Here is a 13,309-nt window from a genome sequence, read left to right on the forward strand (position 1 = left end):
TACGATGTCCCACCCGGAAAGATGCAAGCAGTGGCGGTTCTTGGTTAGAAAGCACAATTGATAAAACACTTTTTATTGTCCTCAAGGATTGAAGTCGTCTTCTGACATACACGACTGTGGTTTTGTTTTCAAATGTTTCTTCTGTTGTGTGAAATGATGGGTGTCAATTCGCTTTAGTGGGGCATTATTACCATCTCCTGTTAAGGAGTAGAATTGACCCCGAGTTTTTTTTAGCATCATTTTGCCAAGGCAAAGGCCTGCGACCCACTTTTGGATACCGACCCACCAGTTGAGAAACGCTGCCCTAGATAATACGTTTTTCTTCCTTCCAGGACCGCGGAGGAATTGGGAACACCTCCTTGTCCACCTTTGGCGTGGTCCAAGCCGCAGTGGAGATCATCCTCATGTTGTATCCTTTCAGTGAACCTACACCACTTCTCCACGCTTCCAATTGGTTTTGTTGTTGTTGTTATTTTTGTTTGCACGCTCCACAGCTAAGATAAACACCCGCTGCATTTATCCAAGACGTAGTTAAGCCACACACCTTCCGGAAGATATGCCATGTGCCGTTTTGTCACCTTTTATTAAATGCTGAAAATGGAGAAGGCTTGGAACGGCTTCAAAAAAGGCAATTAAGCTGCTTTCCGGTATTGACATACAAGCAAGGAAAACTGTTTTTCTTTGAATATGGACTTCATATAGGCGATAGATCAAACTGCGAAAAAAGTTTAATACATTTTTTTATTTTTAATTAATGATAAACAAGTATGTGTCTGTACAATGTCACCAGTCACTGAAATACGTCATTCCACATATCTTTGCAAAGCTTAAACTCTTGGGATTTAAGATATGATGACCATTGCAAAATATAATCATCGGAGAAACATCACGATCTGTGAAACAAGATACCCCAAAACTATAATGTCAGCGTAACTCAACATTAAGTCCCCTGGCCAGATTCAACTTCTTTGAACCTCTGCGACAATGGTTTGTTACATCAAGGACAATCCACATAATCCAACCGTGTAAAATAATTATTCCAAAACGCATGATAATGCCAAAATATAAATAGGTATCCACCTTAAACATTTCTGCTTCATTGGATGTTGCTTCTTGTAATCCGTTCATTTCGCCACATTATTTCCGTTTACTAATAGATAGATAGATAGATAGATAGATAGATACTTTGTTCATCCCCGAAGGGAAATTCACAAGGGAAATTCACATTTCCAGCAGCATCCCTGAGCTGAGAACAATCGAGAACAATCGAAAATAACACGGGAGCTGCTGGAGTGGCTGCCATTCGTGACGGCGCCGGAAGAAAAGATTCAATTTGAATCATTTACAAACAAACAAACAATTGAATCATGTACAAACAAACAAACAAAATATTCATGTTTCAATAAGTGGAGTGTTAATAAAATATTTCTGATACTGATAGACTGGGAGGTCGGTGGTTCGTGGTGGTTAAAAAGTGGTCGGCGGCGCCCTCTGTTGGCTGCGGCTATATAACGAGACTCGTAAAAATATTCCCTATATGGTAGTTAGCGCTCCCCTTTCGATTGACATCATTTCCATGATGAGGGTCTTTTCATGGTAATTTTATTCATGCACAAAGCAAGAAGTTACATTAAAGTTGTGTCTTCCTCTACACTTCCCTTTTTAAGGCTTACCTTTACTGTTCGGGCGCCCCTGGTGGCCATTTGAAAAAAATGCATGAACTGGCCGCATGGTTGCATAAGCCGCAGGGTTGAAAACTTGGGGAAAAAAGTCGCTGCCAGAGATGAGCAGAGTTGCCAAAAATTGTACTCAAGTAAAAGTACTGTTACTTCAGAATAATATTACTTGAGCAGAAGTAAAGGTAGTCATCCAAATACTTCTATCTATCTATCTACCTTGGTCATATCCCTCAAGAGGCGTGACCGACAGCAAGACACACACATACAATAACAAAGAAAAATAAAAGGGAAATAACTAGCATTAAAAAAAACGCACTAACATTTTTGGGCCATGGCCAACCCAATTGCCCACACACCCAAACAAGTTAGGCACCTCAGCACCCAAGTTGGTCAGGCTTTCGTCCCTCCAGATGAAATGGGACACCAGAAAGCGGCCATGTCACTCGGGTCAGGGTGACACAACACACTCTTCAACAGCAGGGCCCGACTTTGACTGGTTTACCCCTGCCGCATCATACGGGTGCCCAGCCCGTCCTTAAGAACGCGTCCAAACATTCCACCTTTCACAACACCTCTCTACTCCTTTCTATCACCAACAAGAGCTCTAGCTTCCATTGTATTTAGACCTCTTTCCTGCAGTCCAAATACTTACTTGAGTAAAAGTAAAAAAGTACTTGGTGAAAAAATTACTCAAATACTGAGTTGCAAAGTTGCATTTATTGATTTTTTTTTAAACAACCAATCAGATCATCATATGATCAAAGTCCATCCAATCCAGAAAAAAAACATTTAATTTAAAAATAGATTAAAATAATCGACGTAAAGTGCTTTAAATAACAATAAAATAAAAATGGTATTAATCAAATGAATAAATAAAACACATGTAGCGCCAAGCAGCACATTTAAAGCCTCAATACTTCTCTTAACAGGCTCTGCAAGCAGAACAACAAGCTAGCCATTGAACTCGAATAAAGGAGACATGAGACATTGCATATTGTAGCTGGTGTCCTTTTGGGACAAGAATTTGAGACCCCAGATCTAAAATATTGTTTCTCAACTGGTGGGTTGGGACCCAAAAGTGTGTCAAGTACCTGCTCTCAGTGGTTCCCGGGTCTTTGCCCTGGCAAAATAATACGTACTAAGAAGAATTAAAAAACAGAGGATGGTGATAATGACCGGCTTGATTTATTCTTCCTGTTCAATCAATAGGCGCTGTCCCAATTGTGTTTGAGAGGCACCGCATCTCATTTTATTGTGATTTTGTTTGTTTTATTTCATTTTTATGCTCATAATAATTGGTCCCAAGAAAGTAAGTGGTAAAGGGATGAAAAAGTGGAAAAAAGTGACAATAATCGAGTTGAAGACGGAAATTATTGCAACATACGAAAATATGGAAAGAATGTCTGCCATAAAAGCGCTGCTTGAAAATACAAGAAATGGGTAAAAATGTTATATTTCTCTATTTTTTTACCAGTAGGTATACGACTTTTATGATATTTTTTAGTATGTGGCTATTTTTACGCAGTTTTAGGGGGACACTTTTATGCGATGAAGGCTTATATGTGAATATAAAAGGTCGTTTTGGTTTTGCTGGTCATTTTGATTTTCGAAAAAAAGGTATATTCTACTATTTCTGCTAAACTGCACAATAATGTCATTTCATAAGTTTGGAAAGTGGAATTTCTTTCTTGATTTGGGTCGCAACTTGTAATTTTGGTGGAATGGTCAGTCTTCAAGTCAGAGCACTTGAGAACCACTGAAAAAAAAATGTTAACCCCCAAAAAACAAGATTAGTACCTAGGTGAACATTTTAAAAGCATTTGAGATGGGTTTTTTTTTCGGATTTGTTTACAAGCATAATTTGTCTTTTTTTTTTCTGAATGCTCCTTAACTTTATTCCTTCCCAGTTATTTGATGGCATCTTCCGTGGTCGGCTTCTACAGTCTTCGCCTCTTTGAGGGTCTCACGCCCAGGAAGGATGATACCACCATGACAACGGTAAAGACGGTTAGGGTCGGGGTGAAGTGGGGGTAAGGGTGCTGAGAATGACCCCCACTACATCCTCTTACTGCTCACTAATGTTTTCCTCCGGGCCTCACAATAGCCTTAGTCGATCGCTTCAATATTTGTTTGTGGGGTGCGCAAATACTGGCAAAGTGCAAGCTCTTTTCTTTTACATCAGAGAACAGGAGTTTTTTTTTTTCTTGTCAAAGCAAAGGGGGTAGGAGGATGTGAGTTCTTTTGGGCCAATAGTGGCACCCATTCACTTGGTAATGAGTTTGGGAGTGGTGAGGCCTGTTAACTAGCCGCGATGCTCCGGTGAAAGGACAATCGTCCACAGAGAACCTGGTAATGAGCAACTTCACAGGCACCGACTGTACAATATGGGAAGCCTATTTAACATGGAGTGTCGTCTTGCATGTGTGTGGCCACTTTAATTAGCGCCACTTCTTTTCCCCAGACACCTCCCATTTCTTCGTTTAGCCCAAGCATAAGAATCGATACGTAAAAATAACGTTTGAAGTGGTTGTCTAAAATTGAAATGCAAATTTACAGGTGGCTCTCCTATCAAATTTAATCTGTTTCTGTTTGACGTTCGAGGTCTAAATTTATTTGTCCAATAACAAAAAACGGTAAACCCGATAAACGTTCTGGCTCTTTTTTTTCTCAATAAAATATGTATCTAACTTTGCAATGTAATCCTTACTTGTAGTTTTATATAATACTAATAATAAATACCGTATTTCCCGGACTATATAGGTGTACTGAAAGACCCCAAATTGGCTAGAAATTTTAAAGTGCAACTTATAACCCAGTGCGCCTTATATAATGCAAAATACGGTGGCTAAGATTGAAAATGCATACATTATTAATAGGTGTGCGTTACTACGCGGGATTTTACTGAATACTAGCGTATTTGTGCAATGATTGATCAATCTAATAACATCACTGACTATAATAGCAAAGCATTGTATGCAACTGGAATTGAACCCGGGTTGTGGTGCTGAACGCGTCGATATTTAACCACTGTCAGTGATGCAGATGACATGTAAAAGGCATTAGATTTAATCTGTTTTTAAAGTATTTTTACTCACCATGCCAGAAATTAATGTTAGAGATAAGAGAAAACAGAAATGTTGTCCAGAAAGCTATAACTAAACGCAGTCTGATTGATCATGAAATATACAGAATCTTTTTCCCATGTCAATGTTTTTTGCGTTTGTTTATGTGTCAGGACAACTTTCTGTTTTCTCCATTGTCTCACAATCGTTTCTGGCACTGAAGTGTGATCATGAGATGAAATGTAACTTATTCGTATATCTTCTGTATTTCTAGTGGTTGGGTTCCAGTGTTCTCACCACTGGGACTCTGGGTCCATTACTTATGCGTACAATGTTCTGAGATTTTGGTCAGCGACATTTTTCGATTGTTCAATCATTGCTTTAATATAAAATGGGTCAAAATAAAAACAGTAGCTCTCACTGTAGTTTTACTTCCATGCACCTTATAGTCCAGTGCCCCTTATATATATGAAAAAATATATGACAAAAGACTATTTTTGAGGGGTGCGCCTTATAATCCGGTGAGCCATATGACTCGAGAAAAAACGCTAATAATAATACGTTAATACAAACGCCTTTTTGGACGACATAGCTTTGGAGTGACTTGTGATGGCATTTTTTTCCTTCTTTGTAATGTACTCACTGATGATTACAACAAACATGATTTTTACTTTATGAACTAAATTAACAGCTCCGTCAGTTCTCTGATCAATTCATACTCTAGCCTTGTGTATACGACTTCTTAACTCTTCCGGACATCCTTAACGTCTAAGTGGAACAATATTGCTTTTTGGTCCAAATTTTCTGCCTACTTACGGCTGCCCTGACGTAATCCCGGCTCGATGCGGGCCGTTCTAAAGCAAAAATCCGGTCAAAAGAGAGGGAAATTTTTGGTTTGAAGGTTAAGTTGGTCAAGTGAGGAGTTGTTCTAAAGCTGAGGCACCACTCTATGACTTAATAATTGTATCCTATTTTTTAGATTATTGGATGCTGCGTATCAATCCTAGTGCTCAGTTCAGCCTTACCAGTGATGTCCAGAACATTAGGTAAGTACCACAACTGCCACACTTGAATAAAATCACACTGTGATTTTACAATAAAATAAGTTCCTTGAAGGAAGCAAAAAAAAAAAAAAATGACAGGAACCAGACTGTCACATCACAATGGCTCTAATAAACATGCAGAGTGCAAAGCACAGCTGTTCAAATAGCATCAGTGTGTGCGTGAGTGTGTGCCTACACTGACTCACTTAGAAGCTTTACACAATATCAAAAGGTTTTTCTTTGTGATACTGAATGGATGAGGAGTCACTTTGTCCTAATTGTTGTCTTGTCATCTTAAATCCCAAATGCTTTGCATCAAAAATCAGGACATTCCAAAGAGTGAGATGGAAAAACGCTGGCTGTAACAGACATAAGAGAATAAGCGAGATATGTTCTTTACTGTTCAGCCTTGGCTGAGGTCGGCTCTGGGAAAAATTCGTCTTAATAATCCCGCCTGTCATGAAGTTGCAGCCTTTGAACTGGCGGATCAATTCCTCGCATTACTAAAATCTTGTATCCCACAATTCGATTTTCACAGATTAATAAAACCAAGTTCCCATCAATTGGCAGTCACGATCAGAAAATCACAAAGCCGACCACAGCGGTGAGCTCAAGTGGGCAATTTTCTTAAAGGTCCTTGATGCCTCCGAAGTGCTTACCGCGGCTGTAAATAGATCTCTGCAGACACCCGATCGATCGGCCAATCCATTTGACCGAGGAGGCTATGAAGATGTCACAAGACTCCCACAGTCTGATTTCTCGATATAGATAAGCGCGCAGGAACATTATTGGACGACTTATGCTTAATAAAGATTTTTCTGTGAGTGTCCTTGATGCCTTTTATGGCCAAGGTCATGCTTATGGACTATCAGTTGGAATAGGATCACCTGACTGATCTGAAGGTGTCCACCTTTTAAGATTGCAAAGTTTGAACAGGAACAACCACACCTTCTTACTCCGAAGGAGCTCTTTGTGGCTTGATGAGTCTTCCCGCATAACCGGAGTGCTTAGTCACCATCGGCCCTTTCCAAACCGCTGTAGTGGCTGTTAATTATGTTGCAGGGTTCCCGCTCTTACGGGCAACTCCATAACGTGCACTGATTCTGCCTTTTTTTTCCTTTTGTTGGATCATTTGTCATTTTAGGGATCACCAGATTCGATCTGCTGGGAGATTTTGGAAGATTCAACTGGCTTGGGAACTTCTACATCGTGGTGTCATACAACTTGCTCTTCGCAGTGGTGACCACGCTGTGCCTGGTCAGGAAGTTTACATCGGCGGTACGGGAGGAACTCCTCAAGGCTTTAGGTAAAATAGTTTCGACAACTCCTATCTGTTGAAGTTTTTTTTCACTGTTATGAGAGTCCCCCGTCAACATTCATAGTTTCTGTGGAAACCAGTCAAAATGTGACAAACATGCACACAATTCTCAAAAAAATTTGAGTGTGTATTCAGGGCAGAGGAAATCTACGGCCCACGGACCACATGCGTCCCGGCATGCTTTTTAGTCCAGCCTGCTGAACAAAAATGGTCCAAGTATAGACAATGTATACAATAGCTAAAGTGCTACTAACAAACAAAAACAAGCTTTTTTGTTGCCATGCTTTGTCCCCATTTTCCTTTGTGTATCTACCAAAAATACTACTACAGAAATACTACTAAATTACTACAAAAATAAATATCAAATTTAGTGCTCAACGTGTTTTACTTACATTCTGGAAATAAAAGAAATACCACAGAAAAAAATGCTAAAATACCCCTTCAGTAACTGTAGTACAGAAACACTACTACTACACTACATAAATAATAAAAAAAAATCAACAACAGTAATATTAAAAAAATACTAAAGAAATACTACAAAAGTATGACTATGGAAATACTGCTGAAATACAACAATAGAAAAACTTCAAAAATACTTCTGCATAAACACTACAGAAATGCCACCACAGTGATACTATAATAAAAAACACCACTTCAGAAATATTATGACACAAATGCAACACAAATCCAAATACAATAATTGTACAAAAACACTGCAGATGTATTACAAAAATACTACGACGGAAATACTACAAAAATACAAGGAGAGAAATATTACAACTACAGTAATACAAAAATACTACAGATATACTACAAAAATACTAGATGGGAATACAACAAAAATACTTTTACAGAAATATTACAACAGAAATACGACAAAAAAACAAATACTGTAATAGTACAATAATAATAATAATAACAATGTACTGGATGAAACTACAATGGAAATTTTACTATGGCGGCATTAGCTCAGGAGGTAGAGCGCTCGTCTGGGGATCAAGAGATCGCAGGTTCGAATCCCGGCTCCTCCGTGTTACATGTCGAAGTGTTCTTGGGTAAGACACTGAACCCCTAATGCCCCCAATAAGAAGGTTGGCGCCTTGCATGGCTGCTATTGGTGTATGAGTGTGAGTGAATGGGTAAATGTGAAACACATTGTAAAGCGCTTTGGGAAGTCTTCATTGACTTGAAAAGCGCTATATAAATGCAGATCATTTCATTTTACTAAAATACTACAAAAAAAACTTCAGTACTACTATGAAAAATTCTACAGAAATACCACGAAAACCCAACTCCAGAAATTGTACAAAACTATTAAAAAATACAACTACACTAATAGTGCAAAACTAAATACAAATGTTGTACTTGTAACAAGCACCTAATAAATTATTTTGCTCTAATTGGGAGTGTTAGGGTTAGAAAATCCATTGTAACTTATTTAAAAACAAATATAAATAAATACAACATGTAAATATCTACGAGTATATTTATATATGAATGAAAAAATAGGATATTTCTTAAGGATCGGCCCTTTGGCCAAATTTTTTAACCAATGCGGCCCGCGCCTTCAAATAGATGGCCACCCCTGCATTAGAGAATGCCTATCGCTGTCTTGCACGAAATACAGCCCTTGATTGATTTTTCAATGTATTTGACTTACAATGTTCAGACCATACACTATTTTCTCCCAAGCACCATACACTCTTTGACTAGTTTAGGTTGAAAAATTAATAAATGATAAAATGTAATGATCCTCTACTTCACATGTATCAGACTCATCATTTTATGTTGCAGGTGAGAAAATTCTGAGAGAACCTCAAGAAAAAAATGACCTAGATCATATCAGACAATGACTTGCAGTTTTAATTATGTCTACTAGATGTAACCAAAGCTAGGTGCCACTCACAAAGTACCATGTGTTTTTTATCATTAATCAACCAGAGAACATTAAAGGGAACCCAACTTGTTATGTGACTTTAAATTTCTGTTTCTGTGCTATTTTGTCTGCCTGTCTGCATGAGTTTCCCTTACTTACATAAACTGTAGTGGAATTGAATTCATTGTTTTTTTTTTGTTTGTTTACAACTCCACAGTTGATAAAACTACAAGAGATTAAATCTTAGTGAGGGAAAACGAATATTAAGGAAAAAAACCTTCAATTATCCTACATACTTGAATCACAATGTAATTGTGAGCCTCCAAAAAGACCCCCAGCCCTCAGGCTGAGGCATAGTTTTTATTCCAGTACTTTAATATTCTGGCCCCTGTGAGAATGTTCTTTCTATCCTGCGACCTCGAGCTAAAACTAGTTTGACACCGTTGTTCTACGCTGAAAACGGGAGCATTCCAAACTAGTATATTCCCAACAAAAGCTATAAAGCTGTTGACCCTAAGTGGTTTTGAGGCAGGTGGATGCAATGACTGGGTTAGAAGATTTCAGTCTTAATGAAATGTGTCTTCCTTATCTCTCCCTACCCAGGTCTGGATAAATTGCAACTGTCGTACAGCCCCACCGACCCAGAATCTGGGAAGCTCTCATCCAACGGCCATCAAAAAACTCTGTGACAGAATCGACAGGGAAAAGGTTTTTCGCAGCAGCCGACCCAGCCGCTGAAAGGTGAAAGGGATTGGCGGGCAACTTAATGGGGCCCGAACGGCATGTGGCAGACGCCGCAAATGGAAGCCCACGGCCATTTTCCTTCGTGACATTCCGTCCTTTTGCGCCAAATGGGAGTTGGGACTGGGCCAAGGAAAAGACTCGAGGAGTGAAATGGAGCACCCGAGCCGCTGTCTATTTGAACTCGACTCGCTTGCCCCTCACGTTTTCACTAAGTGGTACACTTTTGGTTAAATCGGGTCAATCTTAACTAGACTAACCAAACAAATTGGTACCAAAAATGTTGTTATCCAAAATGTAATGCAAAATGTACCAAGCAAAACGTATGGTGCGTGGGGGCACTGGTTAGCTTGTTGCCATTTTTACAACTGCACTATGTTACTACACATTGATTGGGAATGTTGAGTTTTTCAATTACTTTGAAACAGCTTTACATTGGATTTAAAGTGGATTCAGGTTGAGTCTTAGATTATAGTCTGGGAAAAAGATTTGGGGACTAAATTGAAGAAAGTGAAAAAGTTGCCCCCGATTGCCAGGTAAGCTTTCAGAATTGAATTACTTCTCGTCTTAATTCTTATGCAAATGTACTAGAAACCTGTCCAGATGTCATACATTGTATATAGAGGGAAAATGTCAATGTTGAGTCTTGTCCGGTAGAAAAAAGGTGTTGGATTTTTGTATCTTGCTGTCATTGAGCCTGACTTTGTCTTGAGATGGAACGTTTTAGGTGCTCTATACTTGAGTTCAAATGCAAAAGTTTGCTTTCTTTTTATACGATGCACAAGGATATCTTGCTTCCACTCCAAAAAAGGGCGATTTATATGTTGTTGTTTTTTTTAAAATCACTTGTATACGTTTCATTTTTGCATTATTTGATCGTAAATGTGGCGAGTTTGCCCTTCATGCAATCGAATGCACACAAAAAGACAAAAACAAAAGTGCATTTTGAACTCAGGTCGGCATGTTGACGGGCCGCCTTCAGTCTGCGGAAGCACCGTAAATGCCTTAAACGACAAGCCTGTGAGCGGGTTTAACGTTAAAGGTCGTGCCGAGTCTTCTTTTTTTTTGTTTAAAGTTGCTTTCTAGACAGTTCCACTGTGATCTTAGCCAGGTTAGTCTGAAGCCAGCGACGTACAATGTGCACTCTCATTTATTTTTGCCGTCAATGTTGTCATAGAAACGGTCGCCAGTCCTGCAAACGCCAGCTACTGATTACGGTTTCGTGTACTGTGGATGTGTTGTCATGGCAACAAATGATGTCAAAGAATGAAAAGTTCTTTGGACGTTTGTGTGTGTGTGTGTGTGTGTGTGTGTGTGTGAGCTAGCGTCTTGTTATGAGAGGTTGTTTGAGAAGTCAATCATACTTGCTCTCACATATATACTTGACTTTACTTGACATATAACATCACACTCTCACAGGTGCATGACATAAACATACCCATGCACCAAAAGGGCTATACCCTCTCATACACACTACTCTCTCAGACATACTAGTATATTCTCATACACACATACTCTTATACTTTCACACATACTACTATACTCATACACTACTATGGGTTCACACACGCACACATGATCTCACACACACCACTATTGACTCACACAATTTACTATTCTTTCTCACACACCATAAAGAATCCTTTTACTATTGTTTTTTTCACACCCAACATAATGATCACCTTCACTCTCAGTGTTGTTTTACTTTTGGTACTTTTGGTAACTATGGTTATGCACACTGATATGTGTGTGTATGCTTTACAGTTTAACGTCAAACTGGAGTTGCTCCAAACATAGGTGAGAGTATAGTGGTATGTGTGACAGAGTAGTGTGTGTGTGTGAGAGTAAAGTAATAAGGGTGAGTAAAGTAATGTGTGCGTGCATGCATGTGTGCACAGTAATCTGGGTGAGTGAGTATAGTAGAATGTGTGGGAGTATACGAGCATGTATATGTGACTATAGAAGAATGTTTGAGAGTATAATAGTATGTATGTGAGAGTATAGTGGTGTTTGCGCATCGGTATGAGAGCATAGTTGTGCAATACGATGTCAAATGTGAGAACAAGTATGAATTATAGTCAAACAACCTCTTATATTTTGTGATTAGAGGTAGGGGCTACTTTGTTGAATATGCAGTTCTAATTGGATGTGAAAAGCAAAGCAGGACCAAAGATCTGGTTTTAGCGCTGTATATAGAAAATACTTTTCATTGTGAAATAGTCTTGCTGTGTGAAAACTGTGTCTAGACAGCACGGCTCAAGAACTGTTCCTGCAAAGTGGACTACTGTCTGGTTCTGATAGGGTTTTTCTATTCATCTCGGTGCTGTGGGGGTGTGTGGGCATTTACTTCTAAAGTAATGCAGGTCAGTCTCTTGAGTGTGCGTTTTTTTTCCCTAGGCGGGTACACTTTTCGTGAATGTATTTTTAAAAAAAACAATTTCTTAGTTGGCTCCAGTATGTGTTTTTTATGTTTGTGTGTTTGCAAATAAAATTTCAACTGTTGAATGTACTCTGAAAATATGCCCTGATACTAAAACACCAATATAGTGGACCCCCTGGGATATGGTGTCCCCACATTACGGCGTTTCCACTTTACTGTTTAGAATTCAATGGGGGAGTCTTTTGCCCATCTTTATAGCATTTTTCGCACTATACGTCATCAACAACCAATTGTATTCCGTGCCCCAAAACTGCATTGTTTGTGTGTACAACAAGCTATATCTCCAATATACCTGACTGCTATTCATTGACTTAATACAAAACGCTCGTCTTCTATTGTTTTACGAAACGCTTCATGAAAATAACAATATGCCATTGGCTGCCTTTCTGTCTCCTTATTAAGGTCAGAATCTTGTGTGATCCGTTAAGACTGTATTTTCAATTCTGAATGAAACTTGAATTAATGAAAACTTTTATTTCGAAGATGACAAAACAACAAATCGATTTTAGGATTTTATTTTATAGCTGTAAATATGGCTTTTTTTGCGAGTACATACAGTGGAAAGAATATCAGTTTGGAGAAATTCAGCATCCTCCTACTCTGTGTTTAAGGCGGCAGATTGAATTAGTGTATTCAGTTATACTTTGTAGGTACACGGCCACCCTGTCGCGCGGCCCCCGAGCCTGTTTCTAAACATAACTTTGTCCCGGACCAGGGCTGCACCGCCACAAGCCCACTGGCGGCAGATGCTTTTTTTAGGATCAAAGCGGCGCTGCCGCGAGCGGCAGCCTTTCCAGCGGCTCCGTGTTAATTCACACTTTTTATGATTTATTGTTTTGATGTCTGCTTCTATTTTCGGTGTTCTTCGTCCCGTTTGACAACTACACTTTGGATTACTTTCTATCCTATCGTTATGGGTTTTAACGCACAAAAATGCGTTTATTCGAGGAATCAACTCCTTGCCCTGAAGAATTTTCGTGCTGGCGTGATGAGGGGCCCTATCGTGGATGGAGAGCTGGAGCTAGCTAAGCGGCTAGCGGCGTTATAATCTTCGGTACCGTCCGTAATCATGGTAAAAGTGAACTCTACCAAATAAGACCGACGAACTGGCTGTGCTGGTGAAAAACATCAAAGCGCACAGGGAGTGCAG

The 13,309-nt window shown here is 39.2% G+C and overlaps 1 protein-coding gene across 1 annotated transcript in view; it reads left to right on the forward strand.

Annotated features, from left to right (window-relative positions):
- lmbr1 (limb development membrane protein 1) overlaps positions 1 to 12,228 on the forward strand; it is a 57,767-nt gene extending 45,539 nt beyond the window's left edge. Inside the window, exons 13-17 of the mRNA XM_088321913.1 lie at positions 333 to 409; positions 3,587 to 3,677; positions 5,721 to 5,787; positions 6,929 to 7,090; positions 9,582 to 12,228. Of these exons, the coding sequence (XP_088178039.1) occupies positions 333 to 409; positions 3,587 to 3,677; positions 5,721 to 5,787; positions 6,929 to 7,090; positions 9,582 to 9,667 (483 nt within the window). The 3' untranslated portion in view covers positions 9,668 to 12,228. The remainder of the gene's footprint in view (positions 1 to 332; positions 410 to 3,586; positions 3,678 to 5,720; positions 5,788 to 6,928; positions 7,091 to 9,581) is intronic.
- The last annotated feature ends 1,081 nt before the right edge of the window (positions 12,229 to 13,309 follow it).

This window comes from Urocampus carinirostris, chromosome 18 (assembly GCF_059441175.1).
Source record: "Urocampus carinirostris isolate Australia breed hairy pipefish chromosome 18, RoL_Ucar_1.0, whole genome shotgun sequence".
Lineage (NCBI taxonomy): Eukaryota > Metazoa > Chordata > Actinopteri > Syngnathiformes > Syngnathidae > Urocampus > Urocampus carinirostris.